We start from the raw sequence: 25,910 nt of genomic DNA on the forward strand, positions 1-25,910 counted from the left end.
CCTCCATGTTTTGAAAAGGCTGGCGTCTGATAAAGGATCAGGAAGATGGCTCGTATTCTGGCTCATATTCCAATGGCTCGTATTCTGCACAGCTGGCAGTGGCAGCTCTATACGCAGAGCAATATGGGACTTGAAATTTGGCAACCCTACACCCACCTTCCCCTTTCCCCAACACAAGAGAAATACCAAACCAATCCAGAGTACTACATACTAATGTCTTCATCCCTTTGCTCACAAAATTCCTCCATCTCCTCTTCAGTCCTTTCAGATGGTCCAGAACAATCACAGGCCTCAAAAGTATTTTTCAGACGACCAGTAGATCAGCATCTATTTCAGTAGATCTATTGAGATTTTACTAAACCTTGCCATGGGTGTACCCAGGCTTTTTGTTAGGGGGGTAGGACTTGGTTAGGGGGAGCAGGACTTTTGTTGGGGAGGCAGAACTGATGTGACTGGTCAGTTAGTTAAGTATTTCTGTTGTTTTACTTGATATGGGGGGGGAGCTGCCTACACCCATGTGTTGAAATAGGTTCAGGGCACAGACAGGGCTGCCATATGTCCAGATTTCAAAGGCAGAATTGACATGGGGGGGGGATTTCAGAAACGTGTCACGGTCTCTTGGCATCTCTTGGGGGTTTCCTTAAAAAACAGCTCGACAGCTTTTGGGGTGTCCTGGTTTTTACTTGGAAATATGGGAACCCTAGGCAGACTCACATCTTCCTGTCATGGGCATAGCCAGTGGGGGCAGCTGCCCCCCAAATCCATACAAATCTTAGGTTATGACCACCTAACAAAATCCAGGGGGGGGGGCAACAAAAAGCCTGGCTATGCCCATGCTTGCTGTCCTTCAGTTTGCTTGGAGGAGCTTACCCCGTGAGCCTAGTAGCTGTCTGGGAGTCTCTCTGAGCTTATGCTCCAGCAGCTATAAATGGAGAGAAGGCTTGGCAAAGGAGGAGGAGCTGGGACCTGCCCTGTGGTGTCTTTCTAAACTGAGAGAGAATGTACAGTGAATCACTGCTGCAAGAACTTAGCAGAACCAGGACTAGCTTTTGCTGAAGGGATGAGCAAGAAGACACTCAAAGGCAGAGGACAAGCGCAGCAGCTGGATAGTTGGTGGAGTTCCTCAAAGCCAAGGACAAGCACAAGCCAGACTGCCACACGGGAATGGGAAGGAAGCTGTTATCCTGCTTTGTTTTACCCAAATGTATGCCCCTCTCATGTGAGCCAATAATAACAACGCCATATGGGGTCAGTACGGGATATCTGCATGGCAGGGCCTGTGGACTGTTCATTCAAAATGGATCACTTTAAGCCACCCGCTGACTTGTGCTTATCAGGAAATCTTGGTGAAAACTAATTAAGTCCATGCTAGTCTTACTCAGAGTAGGCCTGCTGAAGTTAATGGACATAAGCAACTTCGGTTCATTAACTTCAATTGTCCTCTTACTGTATAAAAGCTACTGAGTCCTATGGAGAAATGACCACCGATACTGGGTTTAAGCAAAGAGCAAAGCATGCTTTTTTGGTTTTCTTTAGTGTGGGGTGCCCGACAGTAAACGTGTGGAGCTGAAAAAACCCACCTGCACTGCACAGTGTACCTCTGTGCACTTGTTGTTGTTGGGTTGGATGCCAAAGCTTTTATCTTATTCCCAATTATTCCCCCTCTTGCACACAAACACTCGCCTCCTCCCTTTTGCAGCATAGAGGTACAGACACCGCGGCTTTTACAAATGGTGCGTTTTATTTATTGCTCCAAAATAAAAGCAAATGAGGGTGGGAAGGGGAATACCTAAGGGCTGAAAAATAGGGGTGGAAGGGGTTATGGATGCAAAAGGAAGCATTCCCCAGAAATCCCATCTCCCTTGCGGACGGCGGTGGGTGGGTTAGATCCCACTGTCCCTTTCCCCAACATGAATGGAACTATGAGGGGAACCATGTTGCCCACAGAGGGTGGGGAGAACCTGGAAAAACATGATGCCTTTTGCCTTTTTTCAAAATGCAAGAGAACGGTCACGGGGGCCGGGGGAGAAGAGTCAATCCAACAAGTTTGATAATACGAGAGATGAGAAATGGACAGATGGGGAAGTGATATACCTATATCCAGCCCCATATTGGAGGTAGGTGGACAGATGTAGTTCTTAAAGGGGGCAAACGCCTCCCCTGCCCCATATACACCCTTGGGGGACTTGAGATTTCGTTCCCTCTAGGGTGTTTGATTTGGCACTCCCCAGTGGGATTCTCCCATAAGCTTGCAGAGAATGTCCTAGGGGGATGAGGTCTCTTCCTAGCACTTGATTTCTTAAAACATTATTTTCATACATTTTGGCACTGTGGATCTTGCCTTCTTTTCTTTTCTTTTTTTACAAACACCTAAGCGGGGAGAGCCACACAAAATGCTTTCTCAGCATCCTTAAAGTGGGTGTCAAGTGACAGTTAATGACTTTCTATTCCGATGATTAAAGGGGAAAACCTCTCCCTTGCTTGCGGTATGTATTCTGAAAGAGTAAATGCCCTTCTGCCCAGAAAGCAGACACTAACACCTAGTGCACATGTAATTTTCCTGGCAAATGGGTATGGCACCATTTAATAAGAAAACCAGCCTTTAAAAGGATTAAAATGATTTTTCAAATGTAAATATCCATCTGTGTTCTATCATTCAAGGGATACTATGGAGAACTAGAGGCTAGAAAGCCTCATTATTTTTATTATTTTTATAAGCAAGCTAGAGAAATATACAGTGGGTTTGTTTCGTCATTTTAAAAGGCAGCAAACTAAAATAAAAAATAAATATTGGCACAATTGTTCTTAAAAACAGGTGTAAGATTAATGGCTTCAAGGGTGTGTGGTTTTTTTTAATTGAGTCATAAAAAATACTTGCCTATGCTATAGCCTTAGAAATTTATTTGCCCCCAAATCACTATAGCCCAACGTTTTGTTTTTAAGGGAACTTGCTCACTAGGGAAATAACCACTCCGCCTCATTCCTTAAAAGGCAAATCTGAGATTCATTTTCCACCTGCGTATTAATCTGAAAAGGCAGAAATTGAGGGAAATCATGGGAAACTTATATGAGGTTACAACGCAGTGGGAAGTTCTTCTGTGGGCGCTCCATTAAAACAAAGAACGTAAGCGTGTAAGTCAATCAATGGGGCTTGTTCATGAGAACTTCCCAGAGGCTCATGCCCTAAAAGTCTATGGACCACCAGATTACATGTTTTAAGAGTCTCCGCAACGAATGAAGACTCAGGGATTGTTTTCCCCAGTGGAATATTTATTCAAAGATGAGAGCATATAAGTCTTATTTTTATTTGGGGGGCAGACATCCCAAAACGTTTTCTTGCCTCAGACAGAAAATCAAAAACGATTCCCTCTCCAATGTGATAACAAACGAAATGATTGAGAAGTTGCTGCCCGAGGCCGAGCCATCTCACCATGCCAAAAATTCTTAAGCAAGCATCTTATAGTGGGATCTGTATTTTGCAGGACCTTTTCGACAGGGGGCAGGGGGTGGTTTTTCTTGCTTTTAGGGGGGTTGGTGGGAGGATTAGAGGAAGAATGGCAAGGTTTAATCAGAAAGCCCTTAGTAGGAAGCCCCACTGAACGCAGCAGGATTTCATGCCAAGTAAACATACGCAAGAGTTGCACTATAAAGCTGCTATTAACAGTGCCTTCTTTTTGCAGGATCTACCAGGAGCCCCCTCAATATACCGCTTAATTACAAAGGTGCCATCTAAGCAGAGTGTGTCACCTTAATATCTCTACGAACCCGTTGCTGGTTTCTCTCGTAGGTTCACCATGTGGGGCCTTTGCAAAACCCATCTATGCTATGGTATGGTCAGGTAGAAGCACAATGTTCTGTGACCCTGCTCTTCCCCCTCTCAAATGACAGGAGGTGTTGGTTTTATTTCAGGGGATGTAAATGGTTTTTCTCAGCTGCACAAGAACATAGCAGAAGTACGTTCTGCTGAACTCAACAGGACTCACTCCCAAGTAAAGTGTTTAGAATTAGGGTTTCTTCATTTAGCAGGGGTGGCTAACCCCCAGGCCCAGGAGCCTGATGTGGCTCCTCCATTTTTTTCTTGCCCTCCAAGACCCCACTGATTTTTGGCAGCTGTGGGATTAAGTAGATATGGTGCTGGGCTGGGCAGAGAGCTTTCCATCTCTCTGCCCAGCCCAGCCCCCAATGGGGATGCCAATTGCCCCCCTCCCAGGTCACCAGATTGATCATTTGATGAGTAGGGAGGGAGCAATAGCCTGCCCCATCCCTCCGTCCTCAGATAATCTGCATGGATCAGCAGAGGAGCAGCCAAAAAAAAAAAAAAAAAGGTTAGCCACCACCCCAGATTTACAGCATCTATCAGTTTTCTGTTGTGTTTATTCTACTGTTTTATGCCATTCCCTTTGGCACCAAGTACAGCTTGCTTACGGCAAGGTCTCCTACAAGCGCCACAAAATGCTGGTTTCGAGTGATGTTACTGTACAATCTACTTTCCAAAGTATGTGTTGTTGTTTTAATGGCAGCACCTAAAACTGATATCCACCTCCTTAGAAAAGACGTGGGGGACAAGACAAGGGAAGAAAGGGATGAGGCGCAACCCCTCCTTTCTCAACCACTAAGGAAATAATAAACAACAGGCGGGGAGGAGGGAAGTGAGTTAGTAAACAAACAAACAAATAAACAGAGAAGTAAAGAAACAGGTAAAGCAGGAAAAAAAACCTGTGTGCGTGTGTGTGTTGTCTGTGTGTGAAACGCGTTTGGCACATTGAAGAGGGTATTTACAAGGAGTGGGGGGGGGAGTGGACGGCGTCCAAAGCTGGGAGAGTGGACAGTGAGGCAGCAACATGGGGAGGAAGGGAGGAAGGTGAATCTGTGGGGCAGAGAGGAGAAGCTCCCCCTCTTCCCGGCCGTTTCCCCTAAACTCCCCCGAAACCACCTTCCACTATTCCCTCCTTAAATAGGAATCGTTCTCAGTCGCTGCTCCTCAAACCCGCTCAGGTTGGGGGGGAAGAACGCGAATCCTCTGACATCTTCTAGATGGAAACTTCGTATTCTCTGGTGTCCTGCCAGCGGAGAGAAGTTGAGAGGAGGGAAAGGGCACGTTAGCATCCGGGTGGAGTTTTGCCATCGCTCTCCTCGTCCCGAACCACCCCAAACATCAGAGGAATTGGGCAGCTAGGAAGTTAATGCCGGTTGATTTACAAAACGCTTCTGGGAAGCCACTTTTAGTCCAAGACATTGCTCAGAACTCGACCGCGTGTGATGTTAAATGTGTCAACTAGCATCAGTTTGTGGGGTTGATCATTATTGGGGCCACAGCAGGCGTGACCGGGGCTTTTCTTCCTCTGCTTTGATCCTGAGGAAAATTCCTCCTCTGTAAACTGAATGTGCATTGGGAGCACCCCCAGCCCCAACCGGAACTGCTGTGTTTGGAAAAGCATCAGCATATAAGCAGAGTGCTGCTGGATCATCTTAGCCCAGCATCCTGTTCACCCAATGGCCATCCAGATACCCATGGAAGCAGGACCAGAATGCAACAGCACTCTCCTCCCTTGATACAGCCTCCAAAGGGGGAACATTGCCACGCTGGCTAATAGCCACAGGCAACCTCGTCCTCCCTGAATTAGTTTAATATTATTTTTAAGCCATCCACATTTGTGGCTGCTGCTACATCTTGCGCTGCAATGTGCCCTTGAACTCTGATAAGGCTTTCTTGCTTGCCTTGAGAACAGAGAAGGCTGTGCGGGTGGGAAGAGGCTAGTCTACTGCAGAAAGGTAAAACTCCCATTTCTTGCTCTGCCAATTTTGCCCCTGGCCCTCCCACTCCTGGCATGCGGCCCCTAGAAGACTGGCTTCCCCAGAAGGGAAGAAAAATATTTCCCATCCCTGTTACAGAACATTAGCTTTCAAAAGCTACAGAGTGATTTTTCTGGCATCCCAGTTTGTTGCTCAGCGTGCTCATATCCTGGTTTATAGTCCCCGAAGACAAAAGAGAGTCGTGGATAGTCTCTCTCTGGGGGTTGGATGTGGGGTAGCGGATCAGCCTCCACTTACACATGCAGAGCATAACAGAAATTTTACAAAATCAGGGTGATTTTTCAGATTTATTTTTTTTTAAATCACCCCCAAGGAAACAAAATAACAATGCAGCCCCTGGAGCTTCTCATGCCCCAGAAACTGCTATAAGATATATTGAATGCCAATCTCCCTGATATTTATTTTAAAACACACACCATGCGGAGCAGAGATGGAGAACCAAGGTCCAAATGTGGCCCTCCAAGTCTCTCCAACTGGCCCTCGATTGCTCTGGCCACTTCTGTCTCTGGCCACATCCACTATTAGCCTGTGGTCCCTGGAAGGGAATGTGGTCCTTGGGCTGAAAAACATTCCTCACCCTTGCAATAAAGCGTGAAGGGCCTTTTCTGCAGTGGCTCCACATTTGTGGAATGCTCTCCCCAGGGAGGTTCATCTGGCACCTTCATTATACATCTTTGTTGTTGTTGTTTAGTCATGTCCGACTCTTCGTGACTCCATGGACCAGAGCATGCCAGGCAGACGCGGGGCAAAAACATTCTTATCCAACCGGGCCTCTGCCTGATTAATCCCCTTTTAAATGTGTTTGTGGGAAGGGGTGGTGGTTATGGTTTTGTTCTGCTCTATTTCTTTTGTGTTTTTATCCTGTATTTTTTTCTTCATCTGAGATCTTCAGATGAAGGGCAGTATATAATTTTAAGAAATACTACTATACTACTTCTACCACCTATTATTATTTTCAAAAATGGGTTGTTGTTTTTTTTTAAAAAAGTGGTGTTTTCACAGACATTCACGTCCCATTTAGCAACCTTCTTCCCCATTCCCCCACCGGCCGCAGGACAAAGAGCATCTCACCCCAGCTTCGTAGAGAGGGTTGTTGAAGTCAGACTCCACAGTGATGGGGCTGTAGCTGTGGGAGCTGGAGAAGGAGAAGCCAAAAAGCGTCTTTCCTTGGAACCTGGGGGTGGGGGAAAGGAGGAGGAGAAGGAGAAGATAGAACAAAGCAAGCCAGTCGGGCTGCCGGGGCCCCAGCACTCCCCCCCCCCAGTTTTTAAGAAGGGGGCTGAGCACCCTAAATATCCAGTGGTGACATCACACAAAACCTCTCCATTCCAATTTAAGATTCTCACAGCACCAAAGAACCACAGCCTTCTGCCTTCGTCGGGCAGGGGCAAGTTGCTCCATCGCAACCTGTTACATCCAACACCACTCGGCCCTTGCCCACCCATTGGCCAAGGCCCAACTCCACCCTCTGCCCCCCAAGATCTGTGGAGGCTCAGCTCACTTGGTATAGTAGACATAGATGCCACCAATCAGTAGGATAACGAGGAGGATGGGCAAGAAGATGGCCAGGGCGATGTTGCCACCTTCCATCTGGTGGGAAGGATCTGTCGTTTGGGTGACTGCAAAACAAAAGGCGCAAACGGAGCATGCAAGTGACCTCAGCAGCAGATCCAGTGGCAAATTCACCCACCTCCTGCTCCGGCCCTCCCCTCCCAAGCTCCCCATCACAATCCCATCCTCACCTTCTAGCTTCCGGCCATCCAGTAACTCCTCATAGGCCACTGGGGGAGGGAAAGAGACCAAGGGGGGCGTTTAGAGAGCAGCAAGAGGCAATCACGGCAGAGGGGGGTGGGAGGGATGGGGAGTGGGCAGGCCACATGCGGCGGTGACTGGAGCAGGGAGAACGCCATACCTTTGCACAAAGGAGGCTGGCTGGTCCACTGGGATGGGTGGCCAGGTATGCAGGTGATCGTCACTTCGCCGATGAGCTCAAAGCCTTCGTAGCAGAAAAAGCGCAGGGATTCTCCCGCCTGGTAATGGTGCTTGTAAAGCGTTTGGTACCCGTTCTCTGGGACGCCAGGGTTCAGGCAGGGCTCGTATTTCACTGCAAGAGAGACCGAGAGGCCTTCGGTTCCAAACTGAAAGGCCAACTTGGCCATCCTGCACACGTTCCCTTAAAAATCCTGATGCAGCAGCTATGGTTCTCTTCCCCTGCTCAACCTCCCGCAGCCCTGTAATCTTCCCTTCTGGGCTCCAGGGGTTCCCTTGCTCAGAACGGGTTTCCCCCTGCCAGCTCTGCCAACACAGCTTCTTCCCTTCTCAGTAGGACCCCCACTTCTTTACTCACAGACGCATTTGGGCACCCGGTCGCTCCACTTGGGGGTGCCCGTGTCCCGGTTGTAGCAGGTCAGCGTGCTGCTCCCTTCCACCACGTAGCCCTCATGGCAGAAATATTGGACGTGGGAGCCAATGGAGAAACGTTGGTCTGAGACGCTGCGCTTGCCGTTGCTGATCTCCCCAGGGTCAGCGCAGTTCACAACTTTGGGAAGAAGTAGAGAGGAAGGAAAACAGGTTTGAGAGGTGGGCCCTGTGGATCTCCTCTTCCTTCCCTGTTGAGGGTGCTATGCCTCACAATGTGGGAACTAATATTCTTCCTGATACGGTGCGGACATGGGACATGGGGTCTGGGGCTGCCCAACAGCCTCTTATCTTCCATTAAGTGAAACAAGTTTCTAGTTCTTTGTGTTGCGGTCAAAATCCTGCATGGCAGCAATGGAGAACCTTTCTGGCTCCACAGGTCAGATGTTTATCAGGAACTCTGCAAATCTGATAGGTGAGTGGAGTTGCCCAAATGCCAATCACCTGATGTCACATTTGACATCATTTGGTGGACGGTTCAAATGAAGGGGAATAGTGGATGTTTCAGTGCAAACCCCTTCAAAGGCAATGCTGCCTGCAAGCTGATCTGAAGTCCCAAACAGGCAAGATTCAGCACAAACCCCTTCCTGGTTCAGAAAGGAAGTTGCACCAAAACTGCAGCTAAAACAAAGCGGAGGGCAGACCCTTCATGGACGCAGGGGTTTCCATTCTGCTGAGTGCTCAGTTGGGGTGCGTGAGAGAGTTCCCTGCAGGGAGCTCTTGAGCGTTTGAATCTAGCAGGCTTGGCCTCTCCTTGCATCAGTCAATGCGTTGGGAGGCCAATCCTGCTTAGCACGGCAGTGAACTTCCTTGTGCACCCAAAGTGAGCAGCTGATGCTTGGGAATCCAATCCTACTTTACACAAAGCTGGAGAGGCTCCCAGCGACCAGAGTGGTGGCAGATTTAGCATGGCTTGCCCAAAACAGCCTTGAGGATGCTTGTTGGGCCTTGGAGGTTTCCCACCTTTGCTGTATAGGCTCTGTCTGTTTGAAAGCTCAGAAACAAAACATGGATCTTGAGCAAGGCTTTCAGTAGTCCATGGCTACTTCATGACTCCTAGTAGGGACCCAATTTCCATCCCTCGGGACCCAATGTTTTTTGCACCACAACGGCTCTCCCTCCAGCAGGCTTTGCTGACCCTCTTTCTTCACCCTCCTGCTACCCAGGTCTCTGCTGGTATATTCTGAGTCCGGGGGGTTAAAAGAAAAAAGGATGCCTTTCCTGGGGTGAAACCCACCCCACTGCTGGCCCTAGGAAGACTTACTCTTCTGGCAAGTGGGAGGGCTGTTGCTCCACGACAGGTCCCACTGGCAGGTGAGGATGTCGGATCCCACTATGTCATAGCCTGGCTCGCATTGGTACGTCACCACTGTGCCGCGGATGACGGCAGCGTGAGAAGCTGTGCGCCAGCCAAACTCCACCTCGGGCAGCTCGGGGCAAGTGTCATTTCGTGGAACCTCTGCCAGAGCAGGGAGAAGAGGAAGGAGTTAGGGACTGGATTGGATTCCCTCAGGCCACCTATGCTTCTCCTTCTCCCAATTTCCTGTGGTATGCGGGGAGTCCTACAGGCCCGTCCTCCCAAACAACTCTCCTAGGATAACAGTGAGATGGCAACAATCTGAAGGGAAATCCCAAATCAGGGATTCTGCACACAACACTACGGGGCTTTCTGTCTGGTGAGTAAAGTCCATTGTTCCATGGACAAATAGAATGACTTGATAGGGACAGCAAGGTGTGTGTGTGTGTGTGTGTGAGAGAGAGAGAGAGAGAGAGAGAGAGAGAGAAGGAAACATTATAGAATATCTTGTTCTTCTGGTTAATGATTGTCTCACAGGAAAAGACCCCTGCAATAACACTGTCAAGATAACAAAATTTGAACCTACACTGGGTATTTAAAATCTCTGTAGCAATCCAGGCTGGAATGGAAGCAGGATTGGTGTCAGCAGTGGGATAACCATGTTTTCCCAATCTCTCTCTCCCCAAAACTAAAAATGGGCAAGAATGGTCCCTTCTTCTTCCATGTGCTTTTCTTTTCCCTCCTCCCAGCCTGCTCTTTCAGCTTTCCTTTCTTTTCCAGTGGGGAATCTCAGACAAGCAGAGCATATGAGAACATCCTCCCCACACCACCCTGCCCTGATCCCCTATGATGTTTCCAAATAACTTTGGGGTCTGGCCTGATAGACTATATTTGCAGGATGTGTCCGAAATACATTTGTTCTCTATGGCGTTTCCATCATTTCCCACCCATCGCTCGGGGCTTCTTTCTCATACCCTTGTACCGCACCAGGAATCCCTGGCTGAGGCCAAAAAGGGGGTCCCCAGGATCCGACTGAAACTGGAGGGTGACAGCTGGGCCCGAAGAGTAAAGGCTGAAGCGGGGGTGGGGACCCAAGTACTGGCCAAGGATCCGGGCTGTCAGGTCCCCCCCATCAAAGATGGTCAGCACATCAGATTTGCGGATGTTGAGGCTAGAAAGAGAATTGGGGTGGAGGGGAAGAGAGACACACAAACAGGAACCATCGTTAAAAAGGAAAGAGGAAGAGCCAAGTGGCAGGATTAGGTCGCTTAACCTGCTCCAACATTTCTCTCTTCCAGACTAATGGAAGGATGCATAGACAGGTGAATAAATGGATGAATTGATGGTTAGAGAACCACAGGCTTTCTAGGACCACTAAGGAAAATGAGGTTCTTTAAAGGAAGTTTCTTTTTAGCATACAGAAACGGGGACATGTTTTACAATGTGGAGATGCTCAATCAGGTAACCTCAAAGTGAGCACTTGAGAATGCATTTGCAAAAGCAGTGTGGCAGCCATCAGGCTAATGGATAGCAGAATCCAGCCATGCAGACAGCTATTCTTTTTTAATATAAATAATTTCTTCACTGTGGTTTCTTCCTGTTCAGAGACAGTGTTCAAACTATTGTGAGGTTGTTGGGGGTTAAAAAAAAGGAATGGGCGTACACAGTTATTTCATCGCTATGTGACTTGTAACTGCATACATAGGGGTTGCTGTTGTTTTCTGCTTGGTGTGAGGTTTGATCCATTTCCTCAGGCCTCCAGATTTTTATGTGGGTTTGGGGAGAAAGATAGGATTAAAAATGGAATTATAAATAAATAACCTTCCTTTTTTGCAACATTTAAACCAAGCAATTCTTTTCTCTCATCACTTTACTCCTATATATCTTAATCATGATAGCAAACTTCATGGGGGAAAGACCTTGTCATTGCCATCTCCCGTCAAGTCCTAGTACAGTGCCAGTGGCAAAAAAAATAAATCACCAGGAGCAGCAGCATAATTATTGTTTAAATAATTTCCCTGCTTGTGTTGATGATTAAGAACACCACTTCCCTTCAACATCCTCCTAAAATGTAGAAATTTGCTCCTAAAAATACCAAGAACTTGCCACAGAGTCTGGTTTGATCAGGCACTGCCTGTATCACAAAGGGCATCCTATTTTGTCAGATGAGACATCTCCAAATCTTATGCAAGGACCTTACCATATTAAATGGGTGAGATGAATGACTTGAACAATCAATCTAATGATGGATGGTGGTTTCGGAAGACCATGTGAGGACAATATGGGATATCGATGCCTGAATCATGAGGATCCGCCCCCTAAAAGGGGTGGTGGTGCTGATGGTGACGGCGGAAGGTGGAACCTACATCTCGATGTCCAGCAGCACTCGCTTCTCCTCTTGCACCCGGATGCCCCAGACGCAGTCCTGGCCTTTCCCATAGGACTGGGGCCAATCAGGGGAAAGGACGACGCCTGTTGACTCAGAGAGCTCCCCCCCACATAAGGCTGGAGGAGGAAATAACACAACAGTCAGGAAGAGGCCACATGTTGAATCAGAAGGTGCATCGGCACTGCCAACCTAAGCCAGTTTTAAACTAGATCCTTCTGTGGAATTGTGGGAAGATAAACCCAGGCCCCAGACCTCATTGCCCTGAAGATTGTGACTCTACACCACTTCTGGTGTACTTGGAAGCAAGACCCATTCATTCCAATGGCGCCTGCGGACAGATAAGTGCCTGTAGGATTAGCACTAAATACACTCGCTAACTTGAAAATGTATTACGTTTTCCTGGGCCAACCTGTAGAATAGGAGGCTTCAGTCTGAGGAGAAATTTTCTCTGTCTAAATCCTTCTTCAACAGTGGGGCTCCAAATTACCTGGCCTTGCTTGTGGAGTGGCATCAAAGCCTTAGGAGACTGCCATTTCCCCGTTTGGTTTTCAGACTTCATAAAGACAAGAGCTGCACCAAGGGCAAGCAGCCCCCACCCTTCCCAACAAGGAGACCCCCTCCTGATTTATGGACCCATTATTAACACTGTTATTTTTTTCTTTCAGAGATCTTAACATGTTGGACCCAACTCACTCACCTACAAATAGACTTTGCCCCTTCTGTCCTCCCAGAATTGCTTTTTTCTTTTCCTGGTGCCACTAGCGCAATCTCTCGACTTAAATCTCCTTCCAGTCATTCTCAACCTGCCCCCTTTTGTCCTGCCCATCTCCCTACGCAGTTATGTGAACTGATAAGCACCACAGAAAAATGAATCTTGAGGCACTACATTGCTGATCACTTGTACACATTCATAAGGCAGAGTTATCAAGAAATTCAAGAACAAAATGGAAAGAGTTGGCGTTAAACGTGATACGGAAGGGGGGGCATGTCTTCTTCACCTTCTTCTTTGCTACAATATATCCATTTATTCCCGAGTCCAATTGTCAATGTCAAAAGGGACTAAAATCTATAAAATTCGTAGAAAATCAACGTGCCAATTTGCTCAATTTCTCTAGGACTCCATGACACCTCCCCTGTCCTCCATAATCTCTCAAGCAAGGTGTCAAGACCCTAATCCTGTCAAATCAATCTGCCAAGCCTTTCCTCCGGGCAGGTGGCAGACTATGCATACCTGCAGGTACTCAGGATGTGCTTATCTGCGCATATCTCCAGCTCTGCATATTCCCCCTCCCTCCTCCATATGTTAATCCTGTGTAACCCAACCTCTTCTTAATGTGTTCATGATGTAATCTGTGTAACCGAACCTCTTCTTAATGTGTTCATGATGTAACTGGGATGTATTTTGCACTGTATTCTGGGACATGGAGGGAAGTTTTAAAAGTTCATGTCACCCCTTTCTCGCTGTTCAATCTCGCCTTGAACCTGTTGCGCAATAAACTTGGATCTTCTGCAGCTTGCTCCTGTCTCCGGCTGAGCTCATTTTCCTCCGCAGAGACCCGCGGACTTAGTCCGACGAGCTGGGTGGCAGAGCAGCCTTGCACCCAGATTTTACCATAACAAACGGCACGGCTGAGTAGGCTGAGAGATTACCTTTGCAGGTGGGCTCGCTCTCATTCCAGCGGGGGTCTCTTGAATCAATGCACTCGATGGCAGAAGGCCCCTGTTCAAGCATGTATCCGGCACTGCAGGCAAATTCCACCACAGTCCCCATGCGATACAGTGGGTCTGATGTGCTGAAATTTCCATGTGCCAGGAATGGTTCATAACAACGGTCTTCATCAAAAGCTGCCAGGAGGAGGAGCAAGAGAGTCAGGAAAGCTTCCCAGGTAAACACCAATTTCTGGCCCCTCCCTTTGCTGTATCAGTACTAGCCAGTAGATGGCAGTAGTCCATTGCTGACTAGGAATCTGCAGGCAAAGGCCTTGGTGGTAGTTAGTCCAAATCAGTGTGTGACATTCAGCCGTACCAGCACCGGCTGATTCTAGTTGCCAGAAAATGGGAAGAAGAACAACAACAACCCCAAAAAAATAGCCTAATGAGGACTGAGCACGTTCAGTGAGAATGAAATGCTGACCCCAGTTGAGGGGGGGGGAGGCAAAACAGGTGGGAAAGAATGGAGTTTTTGCAACCCTGAGCAGAAGTACTTCAGTCTGCAATACTTTGCTGCAGTGCCACACTTATACCCAAAAAGTTAAATCATAATTGGACTTACTAAGACAACCTTCAAATGTTAGGAACCTGTTGCTATTTGCAGATTAAGCCATTCTCCAAAATTCTAATATAATGTGTATTAATAGGATTATATGAGGGACGCGGGTGGCACCGTAGGGAAATGGGTGGCGCTGTGGTCTAAACCACCGAGCCTATGACTTGCCGGTCGGAAGGTCGGCGGTTCAAATCCCTGCGACGGGGTGAGGTCCCATTGCTCGGTCCAAGCTCCTGCCAACCCAGCAGTTTGAAAGCACGTCAAAGTGCAAGTAGATAAATAGGCACCACTCCAGAGGGAAGGTAAACGGCGTTTCCGTGCGCTGCTCTGGTTTCGCCAGAAGCAGATTAGTCATGCTGACCACATGACCCGGAAAAACTGTCTGCGGACAAACGTCGGCTCCCTCGGTCAGTAAAGCGAGAGTTCGCAACTGGACTTAACTGTCAGGAGTCCTTTATGAGTCCACTAAATGCAATATTCTGGATTTGCTCCAAGACAATAGTCTCTACGGTGATGAATACGTACACTTGATTATACTTACCGTGATTTAATCAGTCATCCAGAATTACAAATCAGAAGCAACCAATACCAGATGCCGGTTTCCACGCTGGCCTGCTCCTGCCATTTCTGAGGGCACCTAAGTGGGGAGGTCTTTGCTCTCACCTTCATAGCGCAGGCTAAGGATGAGAGGCGTGGCCGGGCCCTCACTGGTGAGCTCCACAATGAGAGACTGGGCATCGCTCAGCAACCCCCGTTCTGGGACATCATCCATATCCGAGTCGTAGATGATCGGGGAAAAGGCGCTGCTCCCACTGCGGATCATCAGTCTGGGGAGAAGGGGGGAAAAACCCTGCGTGACTGGGCCTGCTCCTCCTCAAAGCACTGTATTCTTTCACCTCAAACCTCCTGAGAGCTTCAATCTAACTTAAGAGGACTGCTCCAAACCTCTGTCTCCCACTGCTTCCCCCCCCCAAGCCCTAGAGATCTTGACTGCTTCCATCCAGCTCCCCTTAATCAGTTGAACCAACATCTTCTCTGATGTGCTTACCTTCTCCTGCTCTCCCTGTTCCCACATTTCCTTCCCTTGATGTCTCCTTTCCTCGCCATCATCTTCTCATGCCTCCCCTCAACCACTTCTTGTCCTTTCTCCCCTCTGCCCCGTTCTCCCCTCCAGCTGCAAATACTTCCTCTCTGCTCCCTGTCAGCTTTTCTACCTCTCCGCCACCCTCCTCTCCTTCTCCTGCAGCGCCTGTGCTTCGATATTTCCTCACTTGTCGTTGTCTTCGTCCAGGGCCACTCTCTCAAAGTGCAGGTGGAGCCTCTGGCCTTCGGGCGCCTCCACCAACCAGCGGCAGGTGAGGTTCCGGCCGTGAGGCCCTCCTGCAGCCTCAGGAGCCACGATGCGCCCACGAGTGGCATTGTGGACTGTCCCTCCACAGGAAGCTAGCGGGGGACAAAGGCCAGATATTGCTATATTAGTAATAGCAGTGTTATATATCCCAAAAACTAATGATCAACTCACTGAACAACCTTGACTTCCACTGTTTTGAGAAAGAGAGAATCTTTTCTATTTATTTCCTCTCGGCACCACTTACCCTCTTATAAACCCCTATTAAACAGTCACAAGGTCCTTCTCTGTGTTATGAATTACAAAACACAAGAAGGAGTGTCACACTCTAACCTGCTTGGCCAATGTATAATAATAATAATAATAATAATAATAATAATAATAATAATAATAATAATATTTTTATTATTTATACCTCGCCCATCTGACTGGGTTTCCCCAGCCACTCTGGGCGGCTCCCGGAATAATAATAATAATAACAGCGATAAAAGATCAAACGTTAAAAACTTCCCTAAAGAGGGCTGCCTTCAGGTGCCTTCTAAAAGTCAGGTGGTTGTTTATTTCCTTGACATCTGATGGGAGGATGTTCCCACAAGGTGGGCAACACTGCCAAGAAGGCCCTCTGCCTGGTCCCCTGTAACTTCACTTCTCACAATGCCAATCTCCCATTCCCACCACCCTTCTGAGTAATACCCCTCCCCACCTTCTCACTATATAGAAGGATCTGGCAACTTCTGTTTCAGTGTATCTGAAGAAGTGTGCATGCACACGAAAGCTCATACCAAGAACTAACTTAGTTGGTCTTTAAGGTGCTACTGGAAGGATTTTTTTTATTTTCACTTCTCACAGTGAGGGAACCAGCAGAAGACCCTCAGAGGAGGACCTCAGTGTCCGGGCTGAACGATGGACCAAAAGACCTTTCTTTGGTCAGCGGTCTACCCCTCTTCTGCCTTTCCCCAAGGCTACCCTGTTCCATTCTAGAATCAGAGTTGTAAGGGACCGAAAGGATCATCTCATCCAACCCCATGCAATGAAGGAATATGCAGTTGGCCCATACGGGGAATCAAACCCGCAACCCTTGGCAATTTCAGCACCATGCTCTAGCCAAATGAGCCACAACCCCACACTGCTTTGGCCCCTCACTCACCCACACATGCAGGGCTCGTGCCGCTCCAGCGAGGGCGGCTGACGTTGAGGCAGATGAGCGTTTCTTCCCCTCGCAGGTGGAAGCCTGACTCGCACTTAAAAGTGGCAGAACCACCTGGGTGGAGGTCAGTCACCATGACATCGCCATTCTCAGGTCGGCTGGGGAAGCCGCAGCTCAGGAGGAAAGCTAGAATTGGGGGACAGGGCGGGGGCAGCGAAGGAATGCGGTGTCAAAAAGAAGCACACGGCCCAAGGCCAAGAGAATGAGAAATGGGAAGGATCGAGGAGGAGGAAATTTGAAGCATTCAGCGACTGATTTAATGACTTCCATCAAAATCAAGGCTGAATTTGCATATAGTTTTTTCTAAAGGGGGAAGATGTTGGATGACAGCTGATCAGCACATTTCACTTTTTGCTATAATGTTTTTATTGTGGAATTGTATGCCGCTTGGTAATCAGTTGAAAATTTTTAATATAAGCATTAGAAAATAGAGAGGGTTAAAAAAAACAACAACCCATTTGGCTATACTCTGGACTCCTTGCTTGTAACCCTTTTCTGCCAACACATTTTCAAGTTTCTTTCCATAAACATGAGGGCTGGAAACTTAGCTTTATAAAACAAAAGCTGAAATTTGCTTGTTTTTCACAGGCTCCCAAGCCTCTACTTCCATAGATGAGTGTGTGGTGGGAGGGCACTGATTCTTAGTTAGGGAAACAATAAACATCAGTCCTTCCGCCCAAAACACGGCTGAAACTTTGTCAAAAGAACAACAATATGGTAACATAAAGGACAGCAGCTGAAGAAGGATAAAAGTCTGCAGCCCCATCTGTTGGTGGAGAAGCTAAATAATGGAACCAAGGATTTGTAACTGGCAGGCATAATAAGAATGCAAGAGGAGCCATGCAGGATCCGGCCAGTCACCTATTCCAGCATCCTAGTCTCACAAGGACCTGATCACAACAGCACTCTTGCCTCCCGTGGTTTCCAGCAACTGGTAAACCATAAGCTCCAATCCAAATCACTGATCCAGGTTTCTTGGATTGTCAGGCCACATTGCAACATAAAGGAAAGAGATGATGTTGATCACATGATGAACCACAACATTTCTGCCGGGGGGGGAAATGTGCCACTCTAAGCATGAGGGCCTTTGTTTCAGGCATCTACAGAGGCAGCCCAAATAAAACAGTTTAGGTCCTCTCCAAGTTGTTGCCCAAGTCCCAGAGATCCTCCTTCTGTTCTTGGCTCCTCAATCTCTAACTCTCAAGCTAGGACCGTGTACCATCTCTGGGATTTCTCTCAGGTCTTGCAGAGCACCCTGACCCTGCTGCTGTGACTCTTAGATCGGTTAATAACGTGGCTCAAACTAGACCCAAATGGCAGCAGACCCATTTGTTTAAACCTGAGTCTGCCCCCTCACTTGTTGTTGTTGTGAACATTTCACTGTACACAGACATTAAAAATCCCATACTAATGACAAAAACAAATCATGTAACAAATGGATTACATCTAAATGTGCTCTTGCACCATATTTATAAATGAGATATCTCTGTAGAGGGGTGTGCTTCACTCTCCCAGTATTCAAGTCATGGTTTCCCAACCCAACAAAAGTCTACTATTTTTTTGTCATCATTCTTAGTCACTCTTAGTCAACTTAGGCTTAACAGCATAGTTAAATACCACATTTTCACATTCTTCTTCATTGTCATGGACTAATGATATTCTACACTTTGGCTCGATTATATTGTGTCCACCGGTTACTGTCTGTAGTAGCTTCACCCCCTAAGAACCTTTCTCTCAATTCTACTACCAGAACTTTCACTATCAGAAGCAAATGGCTAAGACCCCTCGCCCACATGTACCTTTTGATCTAAAAATGAGACCTGCATCTCACCTTATATGTGACTTTAAGCAAACAGGATTTACATGCGATTTGGAGAGCCCTGCATTTAGACAAACAGATCTACCGCAATCACAATTGTTGTCGTGCTGCATATAAATAATCACATCATAAGATCCAGTTACTCCAACTAAGGATTGGTTCCCAACAGGTCTGATTTTATTATTTATTTGATTTATATCCTGCTCTTCCTCCTAAAGAAGGTCAGGGTGGCACATCTTATAGCCTATAGCCTGGTCCAAACAAGTCACTTCAAAACGTCACAAAACCACTGGCCTGTTTTTAAAGTGTTAAAAGCCACTTACTTTAAACGTGGTTGGTAAATTGCTCCTTCACATATTTCAAGGGGTGACTGAAATGTCCATTTCTTACCTTGGTAGTGAAATTTGAAGATTCCAGGGGTGGTGGTGTGGTAGCTCTGAAAGTGGATCAACACCTGATTGGTTGGGCTGCGGATCACCTGCCCCTCAACCATCAGGGACTCATTGGCCAAGACAACAGGCTTCTCCCCTCCCAGGCCCTCTACGGTCAGCGAATCCTCCTTGGATAGGTTCAGACTCTGCACCTGGGGGTGGAAGGTGGACAAAGTCAGGACAAAGAATGGAAGAAAAAAGAGCTTTCCCTCTCTTGGACCGAAACCCAGAACAAATGATTTACAAGGACACGTCTAAGCTTACCCGCCCTCCAAACACAACCACGACTTTTTGTCTGAGATTAAAAATTAAGAAAACCATTATTTTCCTCTAAGACCTGAGAATTTTGACTGGGGATGCAAAATGTAAACCTATTTGTGAGAAAGACTGTAACGCAAGATGTTATTTCTCTGAAGGGAGCAAATAAATTTCAGTCACAGTCAGCATCCATACATTGAGAGAAGGTATTTTCAATTCTCCAACATCTAGAAGCAGTTGGCAGCAAACAAGCAGATTTTTCTTTCTGTCTTGCAGACAGAAAAATGAGACAAATCTGAAGGACAAGAACCAAAGGTAACCAGAAAAGGCCAAGTTTTATGCTACCTTCTCATCCTCTTTTAAAAAACACTTAGAACAACGAACAGTGAGTATCTTTCAGCTTTCAGACTAGCACTTTCTCTTGTAGCTTACCTGCACTTCTATCCCGTAGCCCATATAAACAGAGATTGTGTAGGTGCAATCCAGGCCCCCATAGAAAGTAGCGCCTGCATAGTCCGGAGATTCCACGTAGCCTTCCACGTCAGTGATGTTGTTGTTGCACAGTACTTGGGAAGGAAGACACAAACAATGAAAATCAAAATGGCTTCGCACTGCCTTAAGGAAGCCCACTTTAAAGCAAGTCCACCAACTCTGGAATCTGTCCACACTCCACATCCTCACCCCTCACCTGGCGTGTGCACCGTCGTGATGGTTGTCGTCGTGATAAGTGTGGTGGTGGTCTCCTCATCGCCTTCGGGGATGAAGGCCGTGGTCGTGGCCGAGATGTGTTGGCCGGCAGACCCGGTCTCATCAGGTGGAGGTGGAAGGCGGGGGGGCGCAGCTGCTGTGGAAGCCGGAGGGGTCGTAAGGAGGAAGCCAGTGGGTGGTGCAGCAGTGGTCAAAGGGGAAGGACCCGTGGCTGCAGCTTCAGAGGCTTCGGGGATCACCCCACCATCCAAGTGCTGGACAGGAGGGTGGAATGGGGGCAGCGTGGAAGGGCTACCTCCTAGGACACCACGATGGCAATGGTGGGAGAGAAGGAAAGAACAGGGCAAGGGAAATCAGAACGGGTGACAGGGAAACATGTACATTTGTAGCCCCCCACCACACCCTTCCAATAGCCACTCTGCAAAATGCATACCGCTTTTCTGGCAGTAAACCAATGACTATCTATTAGAAATAGTTGGTGGCTGGTACTCAATGGGACTGGTAGGGCGGAAGGCTGGGAGGCCAGCAGTAGGTGGCGCTAGAGCAAATGACAGGCACAGCCACACACAGCCTTGACTGGTTGTTAAGTAAGAAGGCTGAGGTTCGTGGGTCTGTGCCCCAGCACCCCAATGAACCAGCTGCCACTGTATTTATTACCAATATTTACTAAACTGGAATGTTTATTCCAGTTAATAATCAAACCTACTTTATCCATAGTCCTCCAGCCACACTTTCCCACACAAGCCACCCCATTTTACTTCAGCCATGCCCAAAGAGGGTGCCATGACCTCCCCCTTCCTCTCCCACCCTCCTCCAGTTTATTTATTTATTTTTCCTCACCAGGGATGGGCTCCTCCATCAACTCGCCCCCCAGAAACTCCTTCCTCAGCAGTGCCCCCTGCAGCAACTCAGAGAGGCCTTCTGGGCTGGGGGGTGAGGACCCCCTGACCTCAGCTGAGACCCCCAGTTCCTCCTCCTTGGGTCCACCCATGGCTTCCGATGCCAGGGCCTCCAGCTGTGGGGAGGGGGTAGCCGGGACCACATCGTCATTTTCCCAGAGGGGCAGGCCTGCAGTGAAGGAAGGGTGAATGGAAACCTATCAGCTTTTGAGCTTCCCCAGAAGAAGACTGGGGAGGACATGCAATAAACGAAGAAGTCGACAAACAATACAGGCCTCCACATCTCCGCCCACCACAATCCAGATCTTGCATTGTCCTCCTTACGTCCCTCAGCACAGAACAAAACTAATCCTACCAGGTCCATGTGCCCTGCATAGTGGGTTGCGGCCAATGACAGTCCTGCTCAGAGTAGACCCATTGACGTTAGTAGACATGACCAACTTAGGTTCCTTCATTTCAGTGGGTCTACCCTGAGTAGGAGAGAGGAAGCAGTGTGGCCTGGCCACATACTGGTCTTGGCAATACTTGGCTGAAACGAGGCTTCATAATTTCAGCAAGGCCCGCCTGGTGGGATATGGAAATGGCTGCAGGCCTTGTAGCAGCACGGACTTAGGCCTGACAATCCGCCTCTGTCCAAAGTCATGCCCCTTGTCCTTGTCTAGGAAGGAGGAAGAGGTGGGTCTGAGTGGGCATAAGGTCGGCTGAGGAGGAATAAGTCACTTGGCCACTGACCGGTGGTGATGGAAGCCCAGCCACTCCCACCCATAGGTCAACTGTCCATCCCTGAAATATGGCCTTGGCTTGGAAGGGGGGGGAAAGGCATGCACAACATTGGCCACCACTTCCATTGCTCCACCACTTCTGTTTTAACATTTGGCCACCTCTGTGCTTTAACTTGAGGGAGAAGATGTACCCCTAGTCCTCTTAGCATTTGTGTAGACCTCTTTGGGGGCTTTTTTAAAGAAAGCTACAGGAGGGTGATGCTTTGGCTAAAGCAGAGGTGTTTCTTACAGACTGCGAAGGGTCCCTCCACACAAACTTCCCATCCCTAACTGGAGCACTGGGCCACATGCCTGCTTAGTGCCCCAAACAGAAATAAATTCCAGTTCTCAGACTTCCCACGCATCTGTGTTTGATACAGGCACCTAGGGGTCTTCACACTGCCCCCTCATCCTGGAAAGACTTCTGAAGCCTTTGTTCTATATGAGAGCACGCTAAGAATTTGATGCTGGCCCATTAAAAGAAAGTGGAAATATTTCTTAGTCCTGCCTCCCCACCCACCCTGCTTTCTCAGCTGTTAATTAATCCAGACAAAAAGAATTGTTTTGTGCGGTCGTTAACATCCAGTTCAAGGGGGCTTACTCACTAAACTAGAAAAGTGTTCTAGGGCTGCAGCCCAGACTACACTTTTCTTTAAGTGTGGTAAAAATGAGATATTTCCCCCTCGCTGATTCAGTCTGTTTCTATAATCCCATGTGCCCATTTGCAGGTGCAAGCAGGGGTGTTCTCATAACCATTTAGAGGGTCTAAATCTACTGAATGAACTCTTATTGGAAGAACTCATTGTTTTTATCAATGCTGGTTGGATGAACATACTGGTTAAAAAAGGACGAAGAGGCTGTTCATTTAGAAGTTAGGCCTTGTGAACAAAATGGGTGATCAGTGTGTGTTTAAGGTGGAGTAATTTATCTGTGATAAAGTGGCACTGTCGGCAAACTGCACAGCTGAAGTGTGATAAGAAGGCAAGCCAATTGGAGAGACATGATCTTGTGACAGTGAAGCGGTAGCTAACATGCAAACTGGGAGGTAACTAATGTGTGTTAAGTGCTCTTGTGAATGCTTGCCTGTCTGCCTCCCTCCTCCCATTTTACTGCAGAAGGCTGCGTCATTTAGCTCCATATTTTACACATTAAGTTTGGCCTTGGTGCTAGGAAAATAGAAGGGGAAAGAGCCTGTAGGCGAGGACGCAGGGCGCTGATTGAAAGGTGGTTGGCAGGCTCTAAGAGGCAGCTCAGGGATGGGATAGCAGGGGGGTTTGTGGATCACGGGCTGAAGGGCCTTGAATGATGAGCCCCGCACATCACTCTTGCTGCCTTGATGTGACAAGTTCGGCAGTGACAGCCGCCGCCGCCGTAGGCGTCTGACAGCATGTGAGATCCTGGCAGCTGCTGGCGAGCCATTAATTGCTCTGAACTCGCTCCATTAAGAAGGCCAGCTGCCTGGCAGGCCTTGTGGGCCCAGTCATTCGCCACCCCACAGTAAAGTGGCAGAGAGACCCCCACGGTGTGGGAAGGCCCATCCCATTTAGGGATCCGTCAGCCACTCCTAGCCAGCCAGCCACCCCCTCAACGAGACAGATGTCAAAAATAAAAAAAGCAGCTGCCTCTGGGAAAGAGAACGGTTGTTAGGCAGGGAAAGATAACCTTCTGTGGAAGGCCACATTAATTTGGTGGCACATCACACACTCAGCATCTCCTAAGTGAGTGATTGCTCACATATAAGCAATAAAAATAAAAATCAACGAAGGTGGGTGACACCTGTGATTTCAAGATAGTATAGGAAGGAACACAGTTAGCTGGAATCCAGATAAACATCTAGTCTCCACACCCAAATGGAAAAAATCTATGCTTCCCAAATCCTTAGTTCCTGCAGTGCATCAGTAATAACCCCAACCTTCATGGAGTCCTGGGCCTAGCCTCATCTTTCACTATTCTACCTCACAACCCTTCTGCCCTCCCACATCTAGTTTTCTTGCTGCCATGGTACTTTAAGGCCTTGAAAATGGAGCAGCCTGCTACCCCAGCTGAGCACCCCACATAAATCCAGCAACACTGAGGTTTTCCCCCACCTTAACTGCATTGCAAAGCTGCATGATCGCTGATTCTGTTTGGAAATGCCTTGCCCAAGCCAGCCTGCCCCCCCTTTCCATTATGCCACAGTTCCCCAAATCTCTTCAGCTCTTTACACAACCCTGCATGCTGTACACCCCAGAACTGAATGACAATGAAGAAGAAACACAATCCTTATGTTTGGGCACCCCTTTTCTGATTTTGCGAAGAGATCCATTTTTATTAAGAGGGACCTTGTAAACCTGTTTTGTTTCTACGTTGCATGAAAAAGCATGTCTCCTTTTAGCAATGCAGGAATCCTGAATCTGTTTTTCTTTGCAGTGTTGTATGTAACACCCCACTTTCTTTCTTTTTCTTACACACATCAGCATCTATTTGTACCCCAATTCTTTGACCTCCACGTTTCAAAATTCAACTCAACTCCCAACCCCAAATGTCCTGTCTGCATTCGTATCAATCAAGGGCCAGCCCCAAATTTCTGCTTCACTTGCAATGTTCTGCGACAACCTGACACCCCTCCCCCGTTATTAATAATTGGTTGCCTTGAAGCCTGTGCTCCCCTTTACAATGTTGCGGGGGGCATACTAATAATCAAAAGCAAAGGCAGTTTATGGACCTCTTTGTAGTATATTTTGTAATCTTTTTAAACAGAGTATTTCCCTGTCCATTTCCCCTAGAACACCCTTGATTATCATTCGTTTGCTACTGATGCATGCTACTCCTCAGATCTCTGTATTCCACCTCTACAAACCCCAAAGAGGATCACCCCCTTTTCCCTTTCTTTTTTTGCAAGGAGGCACAGAACCTCCCAGCTCTGTGCAACAATTTTTCCATCCCTCGTTTCATTTTGCAAGCGCTTATAATAACCCTGGCAGCCTTCGTGTACCCTCCCATCACAATCTCATACCCAAAGCTGTTTTAATATCCATGTGTTTCCATGCAAGGCAGAAAAATATTTCAGGTTGTTTTTTTTAAGGTGCGTTTGGAAATATTGCTCCTATGCCTGCAACACCGCGTTCACAACATACCCACCTGCCATTTGCACCCTGGGGGGGGGGGGAGAGATGAGGATGCGTTTTCAATCCCCTTTCCTTTGGTACAAAACACTGTCAAAATGCAACAAGCCCATTCCGTTTTGGTACACACACCCCCAAACCCCTCTCCCGACAAAGCCGGCCCCCTTACCTTGTAGAAGAGGCACAGAGCTAAGCAGCAGAAGGAACAGCATTTTGGGCGCTGCTTTTTCCGAACAGCCCATTTTGGATTTCTTCAGACCTGCAGAATACCTAGTCTAGCTATTTCCTTCTCCTACCAGGCAAGGGAGCCGTGGAGCCAGGAGCCTGCTTAGCAAATGAAAATGCAGTAGATTCCCTTGCAATGGCTATTCCTGTGTTATTTTCTTCCTTCCTCTTTTCTCTCTCCCTTCCAAAAGCAATCTAGGATTTGTGTTTCAGAAATAGTTGGCTATTTCTGAAATATTTTTGCTGCTCATTAGTTGTTCTTTTGAAAGCGTACAACACTTATTTTTTTAAAAAAACAACAACAGATAAGTCATATAGATACCTTCCTTTAGATAAATATACATACATACTTTAAAGGTGAAGCAGTGTAACACCTTTTCATTTTCAGTTCCAGGCCTCTTTGACAAATAATGCCTCCCTCTGTCTCTCTTATGGTTTTTGCCCACAGAATATAGCCGTTACCTAAGCCCACTTTAACACAGAAAATGCAGAATGCAGAGAAGCATTTCTTTGCATATGAAAAGGCACTGGCTCCCTGGTTTCTTGGCAGGATGAATGAAGTGGATCCTCCTGTCTTTCCACAAACCCATATGACACCTTATAAACCCTTCAGCAAAAGCTGTGAACAAGCCCACCTACATACTGATCTGAAAAGTCACATATAGATTCCTGTCATTTCAGAGACTTTACATTTATTACCTATGGCACATTGTTCGCCCTCCCCTCCCAATCTTGCCAAAGCAATTCAGATTCAGTTGCCAAAAAAGAGAGATCAGATGGATGCAGTAATCTGCCCTTTAAAAAAAAATAGTGAAACCTTGGGTGCCTATCAATTCGTTTGGCAAATCAAGTAGCTCTCTCTCTCTCTCTCTCTCTCTCTCTCTTTCTAGCTCTCTCTGTCCTTGACAATGAAACGCAATGGATGGCAGCCTGTGCATTTGCAACAGAAATGCAGCCGGTAGCTAC

At 47.5% G+C, this 25,910-nt stretch overlaps 1 protein-coding gene across 2 annotated transcripts; it reads right to left on the reverse strand.

Moving 5' to 3' along the window:
- Positions 1–1,722: 1,722 nt before the first annotated feature.
- On the reverse strand, positions 1,723–25,910 carry SEZ6L2 (seizure related 6 homolog like 2). Of its 2 annotated transcripts, XM_082195564.1 has the most exons (18): positions 24,889–25,910; positions 20,796–21,023; positions 19,936–20,253; positions 19,680–19,813; positions 18,949–19,141; positions 16,680–16,865; positions 15,456–15,627; positions 14,848–15,011; positions 13,569–13,763; positions 11,896–12,034; positions 10,504–10,700; positions 9,497–9,691; positions 8,162–8,353; positions 7,727–7,918; positions 7,557–7,595; positions 7,316–7,433; positions 6,886–6,988; positions 1,723–5,060 (listed from the first exon to the last, which is right to left on the reverse strand). In XM_082195564.1, exons 1-18 carry the CDS (start codon positions 24,959–24,961, stop codon positions 5,031–5,033), a joined length of 2,868 nt encoding a protein of 955 aa, XP_082051690.1. In that variant the 5' UTR covers positions 24,962–25,910; the 3' UTR covers positions 1,723–5,030. The 2 variants fall into 2 exon arrangements, with proteins under 2 accessions (XP_082051690.1, XP_082051691.1); XM_082195565.1 differs by lacking the exon at positions 20,796–21,023.

Source organism: Podarcis vaucheri, assembly GCF_965113315.1.
Source record: "Podarcis vaucheri genome assembly, chromosome: 13".
Taxonomy (NCBI): domain Eukaryota; kingdom Metazoa; phylum Chordata; class Lepidosauria; order Squamata; family Lacertidae; genus Podarcis; species Podarcis vaucheri.